Here is a 19,228-nt window from a genome sequence, read left to right as displayed (position 1 = left end):
AATTGCCTGCATGATAATATAACTATGATTAAATGAGCTGCTATAATGGCAACATTCTTATGACTTGTTTTAATTTTAGCAAAGAACGAGCCAAATTTGCCATGACCTATCTACTGACTGAAAACCCTAGCTACTCATTTATGCCAGATAAAGGATCCCTTTGAAATTTCTCATAGGACTTTCTTGTCATTTATGTGCCAGTAAACATATGAGAAGTGTTTTACATAAATCAAATTAATTTTGCACTTCTCTTTCCAGACACTAAAAAAATATGAAGTTTAATAGTTTAGTCCAAACTGGCCCTCCTTCATTACAATATGTTTTTTAAAGGTTAATCCATTGTGTATTTTGAAAAATAGTTTCCAGAAAGATTTTTCGTAAACCATGGAGAAAGTAACATATAAAACACATGTCCTTTCACCCCTTTTGTGATATGCCAGCTTTATTCAAAAAAAACCAGCTGCTATCCTACAGCTACCCAAGGGGTGCTGTTGGTGGGGGGAGGGCAGTGCAAAAGGTTCAAGATTAAGGTTTGGCTGTTGCAGTACAGTGGCTGTGATACACTGAAGTAACTCAACATTGTTTTAACTGCTTGACACCAGTAAGTGAAAACACATGCCAAGTTTAACCTCTGGTTAGGAAGAAGTATTACACAACATGGCACAGCCAGCAAATTTAGCTATGAATAAAATTAGCCCATTCCTTTCACAAATGTCAATGGTAAGTTTGGAAGTATACTGTAAATACAGCGTTCACTCTCAAAGGGTTGCCAGTTATAATTACTATAAATACAAATCTTAGCTCGTAGTTATCAACAATATTTTCTAACATTCCTGTATACATACCAAACAAAAAAACCCTTATAATAAAACTATCATTTTTCCCACTTATCCCCACAGTTGAAAACTGTAGAAACAAGAAAGTTTTGGATCTGGTTTTCCCTACATGAATTGGTAAATCAGGCTCTTTCACATGGTCCCATAAGGAATGTCAAGTCTGTACTATTTTTACCTAAGAAGGCAGCAACCAGAAGGAAGGTGAATTAAGGTTTCCTGAGCCCTTCCTGCAAAGCAGAACAGGACAGGCCTGAATCCTGGAAAGCAGAACAAGGATGGGCCTGAATTCCAGTCTACCTGATGACCAATTCAAATAGTAGGAAAACCACAGAGGTCAAAAACACGTGGAAAAAAACCTAAAACAAAACAGAAAAACATGCAGACTCTTCTTTTTAAAAACTTCATAAAACTGTAAGTTTATAAGAGCGATCAATGCCAAATTTTTTCAACTCTAACAAAGACAAACAGAACACAAAGATACACAAAAGCTATCAGAAACAGAGATTATAGTGAAAAACTGCATTTCTGTGCACTTCTGTGTTGTAACTGGAAAGTCAACAGATGAAATCGAAACACAAAATGCTGTTTTACCAAACCCTAAGAACTTATTCTGCAACTGTTGCGTTCAACAACATTTGTATCAGGTCCAGCTGGAAAGATGCTGGTGAAACATGGTTTACAAGGCACTGTGATCTTGTGGACTAAATACCCTGTAACTTTATTCTTGGTTCTGTGGCTTTGCTTTTTCATCTCCGTCTCAGATTCAGGATGCTCTGCTTACCAACTCCTTCTCTAAAGACAAGTCATTTTGTCTGTACTCAGTTCCTGTGTAGAGACACCATGCCGCCTTCTTCAAGGATAGAATGTTTCTGTTACTCAGAACCAAAAAGTTAGAGATAGTATGACAAATTACAACTCTGACACCTATGCATTGCAACTGTTTCCACCCATCATTAAACTATTCCATGTATAGCAGTGTTGAACTGAAGAATTGTTATGTTGGATGGCACTGGCACAGTGGCACAAGAGAAGAGACAAAAGCAAGTGGAAAATGTCCAAGCTTCTGTTCCTTCTGATGAAGAAGAAAGCTTTAGAAGCTGGACATAGTTGAAGGGACAGTGGCTCAAACACTTGATAAAAGACCATCTCTAATCATACCATCATCTCCCGCCTTGCTGTTCTGTGACCCGTCACACTCCCCATAGGCACTGACTACAGAATTTTGTCAGCAGCTAGTCCCTCAAGCAGAAACTCATGAAACACAAATATAATTGTAAGAAAGGCATTGCCTCCACAGTAAAACATAACACCCACCAACCTCCCCATTCCAATTATGTTGCCTTTAGTTACATCTGTAAAATCTTAATGTAGAAAGAGTCTGCATTATGACACAGCTTATAAGTGCCTCATCACTTGTCATTTGCTACAGTAAATGTGACAAAGAACTGCAAGAGAAAGGGTGTTCACCTGTGCTTAGGGCACTACACTAGGACCAGATATAAGTAGAGGCCCATTTTCTATACAGGCAAAACTATTACAATGCAGGATAGACAGAAGCAGCATAAAGTTTCCACTAGAAATTTTAAGTGATATTTCCTTGATTTTGACTCCTTGAGTCATTTGGTAGCGTTTCTACATTATTCCTCCACAGTGCCTTAATTTTTGAAGTCAAAATAATTAAACAAAGAATTTGTTAGTAAAGAACATTCTTTTGAGAACAGTGATAACATTTTTTTTGTCATTCTACTTAGATACACAGTTGTGGAGGTGAAAGTATAAAAATATATGGGAAAAGGGAGTCATGTGTGTTCCAGCCTCCTGAACAGCATATTTGCATGCAGTCTCTCAAATAGCTCTGGAAGTCACTGACATCCAAAGGGTGTACTGGTTCTGTTCCTCTGCAGCTGCAGGAGGCAAGATGTTCTTTCCACCTTGTATCACCGAAAGGAAATCCCAGTCCACGAGACCACGGACCAGCATGTTTTACCTCCTGGAGAGAAGATTTGAGCACTAGAATTCCAAAGCAGTAGTAAGAATGGCAAGATTTACACTGATAACATCTTCATAGAAGTACTTGCACCACCAGAAAGTGAGTTTGGCTAGACTGTTCTCTTTCAAGTTATAAAATTTATTCCACTGTTCCCCATAGAGCAGCAGTGACTCTGGAGCCTCAGTTACATCGTTTGTGACTTGAAGAGCACAAGAATTCACTGAAATTTAAGCTTGCTTAGCAGGGCAGAGTAGCCCTCTTAACAGAATACTACCACTACATATGCTTTTTTTAAAAATACTTGAAGATCCAAATATACTCTCTGGTTATGAAAAAATTCTGTACTCCCTATCGAATAAGAGAGTGTTGTAGAAAAAGGCAATCCTTTGATTATTAACAGTTAGGTACCAATACATTTTTTTTTCCAATGTAGTCCAATGTAAATAATAACCTGACAGGCAGCTGCAAACCAAATAATTAGACTGATGTTTCAACACCATGATGGGAGAATCTTTAAAAAGCTATTTCACTGAAATGAAATGAAGTTTCCACCTGCAGCTTTATGCATTTGGCAAACAGAATTTCACTACTGCAACGTTATTTTAGGACAGGAAAAAATGCATCCCAGAGTTAATCTCCCACTGACTGCAGCAGATCAGCAGCTTTGTCTGAATTTCACAGTTAACAAATTTACAGCCACTATTCTATGGTAGCAAGCAGAAAGTCCAGTGAAAGCATTTAAAAAGACAAGCACTAGAAAAGTTCCTTCCCTAGTAGGCAATACATACAAGGTTCCTCCCTGTTCAACATAATCCTCCCCAATGAAAACTGCCGCAATAGTTTACTTGTAGATTGCTTTTTTGATAAAACTAAAGTCTTACAGTCTGCTTGACTTGAACAACAATTGCATATCTATCTGTTACTCACAGACTACACATTGCCACACTATTAGCAGTATGCAGAAAACTCCACATTGGTTCCAAATGCTGAGCTTTAAAGCAAGCCAATTCCAAAAGAACAACATAGGGGGGGGGGGGGGGGGGGGGGGAAAGGAGGAAAAAAACCCCACACCAACAAAAAAAAAGAAAGAAAAAAAATCTTTTTCAAAAACTCTCTTGGGAAGGTGTGGGTGGTGAAAAATCACCTCTTCTGCCCAAAATATTTTTAGGTTCCCCATCCATGAAACAGAATCCCTAGGAAGTGCTCAAAGTGGTGGCTTCTTAATAAACGTTCTCATAAGGAACTAAATCGCAGCTTCCTTTCTAAATGTTGCTGGTTGCAGGAGACTGCAGATGTAAAACACATTACAAAGTACTGTGGACTCAGGCAAGCACTTCTGCAAATTGAGAGCATTACGTGCAGTACAGAAACAATCGTGAAAGTGCTGCTTCAATGCCAAGGTACTACAAAGTATTTTACAATCTAGATTTAGAAATATTCTTTTCATTTTATGCTATGACTGTTCTTCCTTCAGTAATAAAGTACTAGTAAAATGCCAATGTTACATCAGTCACATTAGCAAGGAAGAGAAGAGATCCCTGCCAGCTTTGTAAATCTACTATACTTCCAGACTCCAGGAGAAAGGAATAGTTAAACACATATTTACACAGTTTGGGGGGATATTTTTTCTTCTCTGAGAAATTTTAATAAATCATATTCTCTCCCTCAGAATGCATGCAACCTGACTTACAAAAGTAAATTCTTATTCAATCATTACGGATGGATATAAAGGGAAAGCATAAAAGTTCTTTCAAGACAGAACTGATTTCTACCACCAACAACCCAAGGTGCTTCTAAGTCACACTTTTTTTAAGATCTTAAACCATAAACCTGCACAACGCTGTCCAAATCATTATAAAATCATTAAACACTGTTATATGGTTTCATGGTACTTCTCACTAGAGTCACAAGATCTCAAGAAAACATTTGAGCTGGTTTAATTCAAGAGCTTTAAAGTTACTCTCTTGTACCTGGACCTTGCCCTGTTGACTGGTCTTCTTCCGTCTTTTCCATTATCTTTAATCATTCCTAACATGTTGAAAGTGAACTTCCATAGCTAAAGACAAGCATTAAAAAACAAAAAGCCCCACAGCAAAAAAAAACCAAACAAAAACCCAGAAAGTTGTCATAGCTACTTGCCTCTTGGCAATTTCTGAGCATTTCCCAGATTTAGTGCAATATATCCACAGAAAAGCAGAAAGACCAATCTTGACATCATGGTCACAAACCCAACCTCGCACTGGGAATGATTCTGACAGGTATCACACAGAAGTACTGCAGCTGCATTTAAGTGAACTGTTCTCTCTGTGACAAGAGGCAGCAACACTTTGACACAAGCTTAGTTTACACAGTGGGAGGAGACAAGATGACATCATTCACTCCCACTGCAAAAGGAGAATTAGCATTAAAAAAAAATAAAAAGAATTATCAGGCTGCCCCTGCTATAACGTTCTGGGGTTTGTTAACAGGTCTTTCCACATCTCAAGATAAGAGATTAGCATTTGATCACTTAAATTTCCTGCAAATAAACCCATGAATATAAAAACTTCTATTAACTGAAAACTGATCTGAGAGACTTTTTCAGTGTTTTATCGAAGAAAGCTGGACTTAAAATGCAAAAATAACATTCACAGTACTCAGAAAACTGTTTGCTATATTGAATTCAGTATTGAAATCTCAGTATTTTGCTTAAGATTAATTCGGGCTAGATGTGGCTTTCATCCAGGCAAAATAAAATGCTAGTTTCATTTGACATGACATTATAAACTGTATGATAAATATTTATTCAGCAAAAGATCTGTGTTTGAAAATACTAACATCATTTTTTGACTTGTATCTGATTTTGGCAATTTAAAAATATCTTATGCTTTCCCCGTTCATATACGTCTGGTTAGTCAATGGGCACAATGCACACTGAAAGCAAAAAGGTAATGTGTCTCCTTCCAGGGGCTAAATCATCTCAGCAGTTACATAACTGCACGTGAAAAAGAAATTCCTTCATTACATGAAAAACTCTTTCACTCAATGTTTGCAATGAGCCAACTAAGCACAGAACTTGGTCCTACTCACAACTGAGAAGGTGGAAAGGAAAGGGTGAAGCAGAAGAAAAAGGTTAAGGAAGAATTTCGTCTCAGTATCTGGAAAACATCCCAAAAGAGATAAAATCTATTCAACTAAGTAGTGACACATCTCTCCCTAAAAAAAATCCCAAATCCAAACAAGAAACACTCCCCAAAAAAGCCTGCCCCCAAAACCCCAAACAAACTAGCTCCCCCCCCCAAAAAAAAAACACCCAAAAAACAACAACCAACAAACCCAAACATTTCCATTGCTTGCAATATGTAAAGCTCTTCAGTATGCTTGGTCTGTTCACACTTGCCCAGACCTGACATTGTCCTACTTTCATATAGTGTTCTGTAAGTAGAAAAAAATTATAGCATTATTGCCTGGGCTGGCACTTTGGAAATAAAGTAGTTGAAAAAGCAAGGAGAATATATTAATGCATACAGGAGCCTTTCTTGAAAAACAGATTAGTGCTATATTTAAAGGACCCCACGAAATCCACACTTCAGGAAGAACTTCAAAACTGAAGCTAACAGTAATGGTCCTACAGACAAAACCAAGAAAATTCAAGCTCTTCTAACCAGTATGGACAGCACACAGTTACAACAAAAACAGTTTGGCAGTGGAAATGTTTTCCAGCATGATCACACCCTCTTAATTCTGACATAAGGGAACCTTTTTCTGATTCAGAAATGAAAATCTCTGAATAGCAAGTTCGAAGTCAATATTACAGACAGACTCCAAAAAATCCCCAAGCACTATTACCTCAAGGATCTTTGGGAGGATTCAGATCCTGAATATGAACACTACAAACAGATAAATGCAACAGGTACAATTTGGATGAGACAAGAAGATACTGAAAAGGCCATACAGGTGGACAGGGGTCTCCCAAAACACTGACCATACCTGATGGCAAAAGAGTTTCAAATGACAGAAAGTTGGATACACAGAGCAAATGTGCCACCCTTCTTTTTCTGGCTAAAATACTACTTTCAAAAATCCTCCAGAAAGCACATTCTATTTTTCCCTCTTCATAATTAAAAGTAAGAAATCAGTCATTTGATGGAGTAGTCTCTCATGAGAAGTAATAGGAAAAATTACTCTCTGGTTACACACAGCTGTCTTTGTGTTACTGTAAAGTGCAGTCTGCTGGTTTGTTTTCTGGCAAATTCACTCTTCTTTTAAAGATCACACAACACCTTTCAACAAAATGTAGAAAGTCTCAGTGAAACATATTAGTTTTTCGGCTATGTAACAAAATGGGGTTTATCCCCTCTCTCAGAGATAAATATGCTCCCATTCCTGCTTTCATAAACACTTGCTTCTCTGCTGCCAGTTACACCTTTCCTTTTCTTCCTGTGCATTATCCAAACACTTCGTCTTTGTTTGGTACACCATAGAGACGCTTAACCTTCTCCTTGAAACTCTGGCAGACTACCCAGGTCCCTTTCCCTCTGATCATTCCTGTAGAAAACAGCTTTGCTCAACCCAAAGTTCAAAAACCCACGTCAGATGCATTTCACCCTGTCTTATCAAGCATATGCTTCATCAGGGGCAATTATGGTTCAATTAGCAGATGTAAGTGTAAATTTCTGTCAAATATATGACAAGAGTCCAAAAATCAGTAACACAATATTCTCTTACACTTTGCCAATATGCTTCCCACATCTGCATCATCTATGTGATCAGTGATTTTGTCCACTTATTTTCTTAGCGGACTGACCTTTCCTAGGAAACCTCTGTTCTATGAAAAATAAAAAAAAACCCCACCAGCTTCTGCTTTCCTCTTTCCTTAATCCTTCTGCTGTTCACTGGATGCTGACTACTGCAGTGAAAAAACAAACATGGGAACAGAAGGTAGTTCCTGGGTCTTCAAGCACTATCCCGCACTACTGGATGCTTCCGTAATGCTGTTGAGGTATCAGATTTCTCCTCTTGTTGGAGGGCTGCTCCACCATCTCCATTTAAACAGAGACAGCATCTGGTTTCAGTTCACAGAAATAAAAAATGTACGTCACACTTCACAGCAGAAATAATCTAACCCAGAAGTTGCTCAGGTTTCTCTCATCCACACAAACCTGGAATTATGTTGCCTATCCTTTTACTCCTCAGAAGGAAAATATTAAACAAAGAAGATTCAGTTAATGACAGTTTTGTGTTATTATACCTTTAGCCTAAAAGGCAAGAAAACTGAGATAAGTGCAGTTATGAAAAGTCTCAAACAGATCAAATCTGTTCAGGAAGAGTCAAAACCTTTGATCCCCTACTGACTCCTCCTCTTCAGTATCAAATTTGTAATGCTTAAGTAACAAAGTCAAGTACTCAAAAGTTTACTTGCTTACCTCTACTTCAACTGAGTCTCTGGGGTAGATCCCAAAAACAGAGATTCCAATAAGATGGTATCACAGATAGTCTGGGAGCAGAACAGAATTTTTCTAGTTCTATTTTAATAGTTCCCAGACCAGCAAGTACAGTGAAAACAAGAGTAGGGGAAGGAAAAGAAAAGGGGGGGGGGGGGGGAAGGGGAGAGCAGGAGATGGGATTTTACATTTTGCTTCCAAATATGAATATGCTTTTGTTAAGATTTGGGCTCAGTTCCAATTCACCTATCATTCCTGATTATTTTGACAAGCAAAAGCCAAGGTGACTCAGCTCCTTACTGTTCTAATTTAAAGCAGGAAGAGTGTGTAAAGCATAACCTTAAAAACCAAAATCCTATCTTCACTCTGAAAAGCACAATAGCAAGGACTTCTTGCAGTACACTTGGTCTGTGTTTTCTCACAGCATTACTGGTTGGTACTTTACCTTTCACCAGTACTGTCAGTTATTTGAGAAGTGACTTTGTTGCAAGATTTGATATATAAATGTTAATTATAATTATTATTCTCCTGTGTGTGACTCAATTACTGGACTCTTTTTCTTGTAAATGTCACAGGATCTCCTCTAAAGGCATTCACAAAAAGAGAGAGGCCAAAGAACATTCTTTCAGATGTGTTGCTTAAAAAAGAAAAAGAATGAAAAAAGTAAATCTTAACTCCACTTTCTGAGAGTCTGCAATTACTTCTTCTTTCCCACTCCTTCACTCTCATTTTGATGAGCAAACATTTGAACTCTCATGTTATCAGCAATACAGGGTCGTATGCTAATCTATTACTCACAAAGTAAGATGTATGCCATTTGATAGCAGAAAAATGACATATGATGTCAGTACATTCTAGTATCTGGATCCCAAACTGAGTTCCAGATCTCCAAATGAATGGGATCACAGAAAAAGTGAAAGGAAGAAAATCAGTCAGAAGGCATGGACAGAACAGCTAGTTCTTGTGACATTTTGTTATATAGTTCATCAAACTGTTCCAGCACTCATTTATTAGACACTTGTAATTTCAGACAGTGACTCATCTTTACTAACAGGCTGTGCATTTCACCAAAGTTCTGCATAACATGGACTGAAGTAACAAATGCATTTATTTAGCTTCTCTAAGAATTTATTAACTTGTCTTACTGTTCGCTTTGTAACTCAGATGACCTAGTACACTTACTTCTGCAGTTTCAACAACATTATCATGACCTACCATATGGATAACCAGTGTGATTCCAGGTTTTCAACTCTGCCACTCCTCCACGATCTTAATATTTTGTATTATTTTATGTGGGGTCTATTTTGGATTTTAATTGTTCCTTAACAGTCAGGTCTTGAAAGACTCCAAGGAAGGAGCCTGCAGTCTCACCAGGCACCTGCTCCACTGCCTGTCCATCCTCTAGGGGAAAATATTTTTTCCTTACAACCACTATAAACCTCCCTTGTTCCAACTTGTGGCCATTTTCTCTCATGCTCCCACTGTGCAACACTGTGAGAAGCCTAGCTCCATCTTCTTGGCAACCTCCTTGGAAGCACTGGGAGGGCTGCTCTTAGGTCCCCCGAAGCTGCCTGTTCTCCTGACTGAATAAGCCCCATTCCCTTAGCCTGTCTGCACAGGGAAAATGCTTCAGACTCTGACCATCTTGGTTGCCCTTCACTGGACTTGCTCCAGTTTATTGATGTCTGTCCTGTATTTGGATGTAGGGTGAGAGACCAACACTGGATGCTATTCGGGTATGTGGTCCAACAAGTGGTAAGCAGTGGGGGACAATTTCTTCCCTCAATCTACCGGCCATACTCCTTTTCAGACAGCCCAGGACACTGTTGACCTGCCTTACTGCCAGGGCCCACTTCTGGCTCCTGTCCTTGTTGAATTTCATAAGGTTCCTGTCAGCCCATCCCTCCAGCCTGCCTAGGTCCTTCTGAATGGAAGCCCTGCCCTCAAGAATATCAAGTGGTCATGTCAATTTTTTGTCACCTGAAAATTTGACAGGAGTCCACCATGTCACCTCCTCCAGCATACTGACAAAGATGTTAAAACAACAGGTCCTAAGATAAGCATCTGTTATACTCCATTTCTTACCAGCATCTAGATAGCGTATGATCCATTAACTACTGCCCTCTGAGCCCAAGCATTCAACCACTTACTTGCCCAACTAGTTGATCACACTCTGTACAAACCACTTAGATGTATACTCCATAAAATATACTATGTGTGCTACAATATATATTTAAAAACACTATCAACACACCAGCTTCTTTGAGCAAGTACTCAATGCATTAAATATTTCTTGAAGGATTCCTCATCTGAAGGCTTCCCCTTCATTGTTATGTCTTAACACAAATAAATCTGCTTAACCTCATAGAGCTCCTGCAGCAAAAACTTCGCCAGTCCTTTGGAACATTATGTAATTACTTAGTACTGAAGACACTGCTGTCTGTGAAGAAAATTTGAGAAGTCATGGCAGTCCCATGAAGTTCCCACTGACTGGAAAACGGGAAACATAACTCCCATTCTTAAAGAGGGAAAGAAAGAAGACCTGGGGAACTACAGGCCAGTCAGTCTCACCTCTGTGCCCAGCAAGATCATGGAACAGATCCTCCTGGAAACTATGCTCAGGCACACGGGAAATAAGGAAGTGATTGGTGACAGCCAACATGGCTTCACTAAGGGCAAATTGTGTCTGATAAATCTGGTGGCTTTCTACAACGGGGTTACAGTGTTAGTGAATAAGGAAGAGCAACTGATGTCATCTATCTGGACTTGGGCAAAGCATTTGACACTCTCCCACACGACATCCTTGTCTCTAAATTGGAGAGACATGCATTTGACGGATGGACCATTCGGTGAAGAAGGAATTGGCTGTACGGTCACACTTAAAGAGTTGTGGAAAATGGTTTGATGTCTCAGTGGAGACCAGTGACGAGTGGTGTTCCTCAGGGGTTGGTATTGGTACCAGCACTGTTTAACAACTTTGTCGGTGACATGGACAGTGGGATTGAGGGCACCCTCAGCAAATTTGCCAATGACATCAAGCTGAGTGGTGTGGCTGACAAGCTGGAGGGAAGGGAGATGCCATCCAGAGGGACCTTGACAGGCTTGAGTGGTGGACCCATGCAAACCTCATGAAGTTCAACAAGGTCAAGTGCAAGGTCCTGCACATCAGTCAAGGCAATCCCAAGCACAAATACAGGCTGTGAAGACAATGAATTGAGAGCAGTCCTGCCAAGAAGAACTTGGGGGTGCTGGTTGACGAGAAGCTCAACATGAGCTGGCAATGTGTGCTTGCAGCCCAGAAGGCCAACCATATCCTCAGCTGCATCAAAAGGAGCGTGGCCAGCAGGTTGAGGGAGGTGATTCTGCCCCTCTACTACACCCTGGTGAGACCCCATCTGGAGTCCTGCATCCAGCTCTGGAGCCCTCAGCACAGGAAAGGCATGGACCTGTTGGAGGGGGTCCAGAGAAGGCCCGCAAAATTATCAGAGGGATGGAACACCTCTCCTATGAGGAAAGGTTGAGAGAGTTGGGACTTTTCAGCTTGAAGAAGAGAAGGCTCCGGGGAGACCTTGCATCAGCCTTCCAGTACCTGAAGGGAGCCTACAAGAGAGCTGGAGAGGGACTTTTTATCAGGTCCTGTAGTGATAGGACAAGGAATAATATCTTTAAAATGAAAGATGGTAGATTAGATTAGATATAAGAAAGAAATTCTTTACTGTGAGGGTGGTGAGGCACTGGAACAGGTTGCCCAGAGAAGCTGTGGATGTCCCATTCCTGGAAGTGTTCAAGGCCAGGTTGGATAGGGCTTTGAACAACCCAGTCTAGTGGCAGGTGTCCCTGCCCATACCTTCTAACCCAAAGCATTCTATGATTCTATAAAACTACCTTCATCAACACATTTGTGTCACTTCAGATAATTAACACAAATACAGCCTCTCTTTTACTGGATTACTATGCAACATTCCTTCCCAACATGTTGTCTACACCTCTTCTTCTGTCATATCTCTATATGCTTATCACTGTCTGCCGAAACAGAATCTGGTTAAGCTGAATTGCAGGCAGAAGCAAAAGCAAAACACAGAAAGGCATGTGACAGTAATGAGCATCTCCAACACAGTAACTGCATGAATCAAAAATATCTCAGTACGTATCCATTTTCCTGGGATTAGAATTAATTTAGGACATCCTGAAATATTTCAGATTATAATTTCATTACTCTAAACGTGTTTAAAATGTAAGAAAATACTTAAAGCACCAGTTCTGCCTAAGCTAGATTGCTGGGGAAGACAGGCTTCATAATCCACGCCACACTGAGCCCTGGTCTTTCAATACTCCATTATAATCTTCCACTGCAGAAGTCAGCCTCTCTCCACAGTATGTTCTGATTCGTGAAGATAATATAAGATCACAGGCCGGATTACTGAACTCAGATGTGAAATCTGGAGACTATTACTACACACTAGGATGGGATACAAAATGTTTTGTTTTTACATTTAGAACATGAATAGTGATGCCAATGGCAATTTTATTGTGAAGAAGAGATGTCTGTCTTGAGCACAGATCAGCAGGAGCACCCACCTCTGAAGATAATAATGAAGTGCTAATGATTGACTGCTCTGATGTTTGCCAAGTTATGCTACAGTGCGTTTGTACAGGAATGAATACTGCATGTCATATCACATCTCTCTGACACAGATTTAGTTTATTTCAGATTATTGCCACAGGACGGAGTATTATGCCATAAAGAAAGGTACCCCTTCCTCACTGCTCAGTCACATCCTCATGAAGCACGTCTGACTTCCTCCTCAAAATCACCTCAGAGAGATGCAACATGCTTCCCTATTTCTCAGCCCACCCACAAATCTCCGGCGCCCCAGGCCTGTAACTCTGACCTGTGCCTTAGCTGCTCTTAACAGAATTCTCTGCCCCCCCCCCCGAACCCCGACACACACCCCCACCCGCCATGCCACTTTTCGGCACTAGGGTGCACCCTCGAGACAACTTCTCGCCACCCGGGCGCCTCCCAAGCCCCAAGCTTTGCTCAGCCAGACCGAAACAACCTCTCTAACCAACAGAGCAATTAATTACCCAGAGAGGCGCTGGAGAGAGCAAGGCAGCAGGTGAAGGAAGTAGCTGGGACTGGGATAGAGCATTTTATTTCAATGTCAACAAACACAACTGTGCTTCAAAACTTAGGGATGATTAATACTCCCTGCCATCTTTTTACACCCGTTTTCCAGCCAGCAGACGCCCACAGAGCACGCTGCAGAGCTGCAAGAGTTAGTTCCCAGGGAGGCTGGTAAGCATGCTGACGCACCAGGAGAACAAGATCTCGAGAGGAATACGGTTGTATTTGTATGGTGCTGCCCGACATGTAACAATCCATGCCCCTCAGAAAGGCATGGTGAGATGGTGCTACTCAGCAAACTGCTCCTCTGTGCGGTGCACTACAGCCGGTATACCCACAGCCTGCAGGCAGCTACCACCAAAACCCTGTACGTTCTGTTGCGTTTTTTTTGTCTCTTTGTTTCATGATGTCCTCCCAACACAAGCTCCAATGACAGAATGGAGATGGAGACTAAACTGCTCTTTGGATAAACACGTTACCCCTTATATCAAGGCAATGCAAAAAGGTGTAAAAGGCTATTGCCTGTGTTCTTTGACTTAAAATAAAAGAATTTATTTTCTCCATGGCTGTCAGCTCAATTCATCATAGCAAAAAAGAAAACATCAAAGCGTAACTCAAAGTTTAAGTTTTGCCTCACTACAGCTGGGGCACTGAATTAAATACAAGTCAGTACCAAATCTGGTCCACGCCAGGGACAGCAGGTGCAGCCTTAAGCTGTGCCTATTTCCTTCTCCCCTCCCTTTCCCTACATCAATCGTTCAAACATCCTGACAGAAAGCCAGGGGAAGCCCTGGAAATAACTGGAGCAAAAAGTAAAAGCAAAACATTGTTAACATTTATGAAGAGCAGTGAAGTCGTCTCAAAGTTAGATGGAGGAAGACAACCAGATTCTTAGTTTTATTAAAGGATACTTATTTTCTTGGCGTAAGAAAATTATTTCTTTGGCTAGGATGCAGAGATTTGGTGAATGTGTGCAAAGACAGGAGGGAAATAATTCATGTTTGTTCCCCTCTCCTTATGAGTCATTTTGGCCTAAAACACATCTTCCAGAAACTTTTTGGCCGAATTTGGTTATATTAGTTTACAATCAACATCCGCAGGCTTATCTAGATTAGAAAAGCGTGAATAACTTTCAAGTGTCATTGCTTGTCACTACTGTGCGCAGAATTTAAACGTGTAAAAAACCCTACAAACTGTACACTTCATTTTAAGCTGAAAACGGCAGCTAATGATCAACAGAACTACATTATTCTAAAGTACAGTGAAAATATATTAAAAATAATCTATAATGCACATATTGTTACCTTTAGTTGTCATAATTATCCTCTGTACCCAGGGACAGAATAAAGGAAGGTACATTATATTATATGAAGATTAAAATAACTGTGCAGGTGCAATTTACTTGAAACAAACTAAATTCACAATTAAATAAAAAACTTCAAGTGCAGACATTCTGTCTTTGAAACAAAATTATTTGCATTACAGTCTACATAATGACACAGCACATTATCTGCTGAGGAAAGGGGTTATGTTTCACTTCAAAAATGAACAGCAACTGCACATTTCCGGCAGGTAGCTCTTAAATGTCTGTTGGAAGATTTCCTTAATGTCCAGAACTGTGCTTAGCTTTAGCAAACTGTGCAGCCCAAAAGAAATACTTTGTGTCAGGCCCAAAATCCTCACCTTATGTATTTCAACAGAGAAGGGGAATTACTTAATACTAGTCTTAACCTGGACCCATGGAACAAATGGCCACCAGTGGCTACAGTGGGTTACATGCACATGTGGACCTTAATCTTCCAATTCAGTTCCATCTGAAAATAGTCCAGTTTGTGCTATCCAAGACATCCCCATGACACCAACAAAACACAAGTGGGGACAATCAGGAGATTCTCTTTCAAGGCATTCTACTGATCTCAAATAAGGTATGAATGAATATAAGTAAAACAGAAACCAGTATATTACTTAGCATGAAAAGTAAATATCACTCTGGAGAACAAAATATTTTCCGTAATTCCTAAATTTAAAATACTATTAACAGCTAAGAAAATTCAGAACCCTCCCTTCCCCTAAATGAAAAGGTACTGCATTAGATTGCACAGTGCAAGAGTGTTAGAACATCATATGCTGAAGAAGAAACCCAATTTGCTAACACTATTTAATCCTTTATTATGCAAAGACTTCACCAAAAAATGCTGTTATTGGCAGATGTGATATGAAAAGCCATATGTTAGGAAGAACGGTACCTAATTAAGTAACAATGCACTGAATTTACCACTGTTTTCCTTAAAAAAAAAAATCCTTAGTGTTTGGGAGACCTAGAGTTTGGGAACTGTCTCATAATGTGGAGTGCATGGAAACTAAATTCTGAGCTGTTTGTTAGTTGAAAAGCTTGTAGGACTTTTTTTCATATAAAACTGGATTCTTTTTCGTGAAGTAAGATATGTAGAACATCTTGAACCTGCTTGTGCCTCAGCATCTTGAAAAACTATCAAGCAACAGAGATACGGTAATCAAAGTGCAAGTTTTCAAGAGCTCAGAGAGTCTGTAAAAACTGGGAACTGCCACAGGGACATGGTCACGATCTGGAGTACATCCAGATGTAACAGCACATTTTGGAAGTATCTTATTGTGTACAGGTTGTTTGGGGTTTTTTTTAAGAGCTGATACTACTGTTTTTCAAATAATATCAGCCTCTGTGTTTCTGCTATGCCAAACACAAGTAAACACACAGAAACATGCACCCAAACTCAGAGCTCATTTCAAAACCTCTTCCCTCAAATATACTGTTTCTGTATTTTCAGGTGAGAGAAGTTGACAGAACAAAGTAAAACAGTTTCGGAGCATTCCTGAATTAAGCACAAAGTGCCAGATGACCCTCAACTATGAATTCCTGTTTAGTCACCAGACAAATACATTACTAGTTCATTAACAGTATTCTGCCAGTTTGCATCAGTCATAAAATGTAAGTATAATCTCCAAGAGAACAGACTTCCTCTTCCAAACCATTAACCCTTGGTACCACTGCAGATGAGGTTAATGAGAACTCTGAACATCATGTACCCTTTACTGTGTTGACACCTGTCTGTCGTTGCTATCTCTTCAACACACAGATGTTTGCAGAGGACCCTGAGCTTCTTCCAAGTTAAAAAATATAAAACACGGTAAAACCAAGTCTTCTGGACAAGAGGACTCAACACAAAAGCATAAAATCCTCACTGCCAAGGTACAAGAAGTCACATAATAACTGCATATATGGTTCTAACCCAACAAGAAAATGAGAAATTTGGAACTCTTCATAGATTCTGAAATTTGTTCCAAATAAAAAACTTAATATTAATAAATTTGCATAAATTAGTATTAAAAACCCCATACAAGCTGGGGTTGGTTTGTTTGTTTTTAAATAAGCTATGTATCTCCTACACCAATGAAAAAGCACAAGAAGTATTCAATGACGAGAAATATAAGTTGAAGATATATGGACAAAACATTAACATATGCCTACTCACCGCTGCATTGATTTTCAATTTCTATCTCATAATTGAAATTGAGAGAGAACATGGGGTTTGATGTATTCAAGTGCTATCTTTTCCTTTCTTTCCACATTACAATGAGCTCGCATACTCACTCCAGTAGACTGGAAAAAAATTTCTCCCTTCATACTTTAGTTAAAAGCTGCTTACTGGTATACTGTGAGAAAACAAATCTCTGAATCTTAGCTATGAAGCTGCTCATTCCACCTGCAAATCAGGAGCAGTAATGGTCCTCAAACAGCTTTAAACCTCCTTTCACTCTTAGTAATATACCTATGAAATTGGAAAACCTATTCTGGTATCTCATAACCCATTCTTATCTTTATAAGCAGACATTAAACATGCTTTTGGAAGGAGGAGATTTAAAAAATAACAACAAATAAATTGAGGAACAGGGGACATTTCCTACTTTGAGTCTGACATAAGAGGAACCATCAAAACTTACAAAGACTATCGCTTGGTAAGAAAACTCTTAAGACTGTACAGGCAGAAAAGAATTACAATATTTTCCCTAGCTTAATTTGACGAAAAAGAGAAAAGGCAGATGTACAAAACAATTGGTATTCACAGAAATCATGGTTTGTCCAAACAGAACGGATCCCATTCTCATTACATACTGAAATCACTTCTCAATAAAGCAGTGTACATGCTTTCCTGTGGATGCAAGTTTCGCTAGCCAACTCAGGAAAGTACTCAAAACTTCAAATTCCTAGCATTCCCTTGTATAATTTACAACAATTCTGATAATACCAGAAGATTTGATCTGGAAAATTTGTAACAGAAAAGGGGATCAAAACTCTCAGATGTCAGCGAACAGAACTCCAGGAATGGTATATACGTATTACAGACTAACATTATGCACATCAGTTTTGCTACTGTACCAGATCATTTAGTAGATGGAAATAAACCTTGTGATCTACTATACATGTACACAACCATATCTCTTGTAAGAAGCCTTTCCTGTAACAGTGAACTGCTCTGTTGTCTGTTACCTCCCCTAAAAATTTGCCTTCAATTTATAAAATGAGTCAAAGTAGTTAAGGGGAAAACCCCACAGCACCAGTGGTATCATTCATTGATGTGTGAGCAGTACAAATGTGGACTTCATCTACTGAATCAACTAATTCTTAATCACTCAATTCAAGATACAGGCTCTCCCACAGTGAACCAGCGACAAGGGAACATGTGCTGCAAGTGCAGAGTGGTCCCAGAAAAAGGGGAAAACAGCAGAAAGGGAGAAAGACAATCTCTTGATACTATCAGTGTATGCAGAAACCAGAATGAGCTCAGTCTTGGGTCAGAGGCTTCTCTCTCCCCCCATCCCCCACCCCTCCTTTTCTTCTAGAAGAACTGAAAAAAGTCAAACATGACATGGACTTCAATTTGCAGAAATTCCTCAGGCATTGGTTATGCACTTTCCACAGATGTTAGCTGTTTTCAAATGGAAATTACAGTGTCAGACATTATTTTCTCAGAAAAACTGTTTTAAACTCTTGATCAGAAGAGATTTAGCTCAGTTTCACATGAGTCAGGGTGAACAATTTCTAGATGGTCCTCTGGGAACAGCACTTGGATGTGAAAAGACAAAAGCTCTTCAAGCAACATGACAATAGAAAAACTGGAGGTATCTTCTGTAGTACGAAAGTAGGGGAAAGGAATAGTGAGAAGAAATGCGTGAGGACTACAGGGATTTTCCAAAAAAGCATGTGAGAAAGCAGCCAATAAACTGACAAAGCATACAACATCACTTATTTCCCAAACAGCATTTAGTCTCTAAGGTACAAAAAGGGTTTTTCTAGCTTTCAAAACAACTAGTAAAGCTGCCAACAGTTACTCAATGCATCACTGAGCTAAGGGGGGTGTGGGGGAGGAGAGAGACAGTGAGCTTTTATCATCTACAATACTGACCAAACAGTGAAAAGTAAAGACTTTAGGCATAGGCCAGGGGTCTGTCCTGCAGAGAAGTGCACAGCTGGATAAATACTAAAATCAGTATACAAAAATGTGCTTGAAACAAGTGCCTTGAGATCTTGATATCACAATCTTTTAATGTAAAGATCATACGGGGGGGGGGGGGGGAGGGGAATGGGGAGAGACATGGAGTGTTTGTATTTTAACTTTCTAGTAACTGGATAAGTAAAACACCTGGCTGAATGATGTCATCTACCATTCATACCAGCACACTTACAACAGCCTTAAAAACAAACAATGGCAGAAGAAGTTCCTCCATAAATACATTTAATGGAGATGGATGGTTTGCTGTTAACACTTAGGATGTCTGGTTTTGGTCAAATTGCTGTTTGTTATAAATTAATTTC

The 19,228-nt window shown here is 39.6% G+C and overlaps 1 protein-coding gene across 7 annotated transcripts in view; it reads right to left on the bottom strand.

The window, feature by feature from the left end:
- ABI3BP (ABI family member 3 binding protein) overlaps window positions 1-5,063 on the bottom strand; it is a 167,668-nt gene extending 162,605 nt beyond the window's left edge. For all 7 annotated transcript variants that reach the window (XM_075435991.1, XM_075435929.1, XM_075435949.1 and 4 more), the window contains exon 1: window positions 4,966-5,063. In XM_075435991.1, the coding sequence (XP_075292106.1) occupies window positions 4,966-5,044 (79 nt within the window). In that variant the 5' untranslated portion in view covers window positions 5,045-5,063. The remainder of the gene's footprint in view (window positions 1-4,965) is intronic.
- Window positions 5,064-19,228: the final 14,165 nt, after the last annotated feature.

Source organism: Opisthocomus hoazin, chromosome 1 (assembly GCF_030867145.1).
Source record: "Opisthocomus hoazin isolate bOpiHoa1 chromosome 1, bOpiHoa1.hap1, whole genome shotgun sequence".
Taxonomy (NCBI): Eukaryota; Metazoa; Chordata; class Aves; order Opisthocomiformes; family Opisthocomidae; genus Opisthocomus; species Opisthocomus hoazin.
This window is presented reverse-complemented; position numbering and strand designations above follow the sequence as displayed.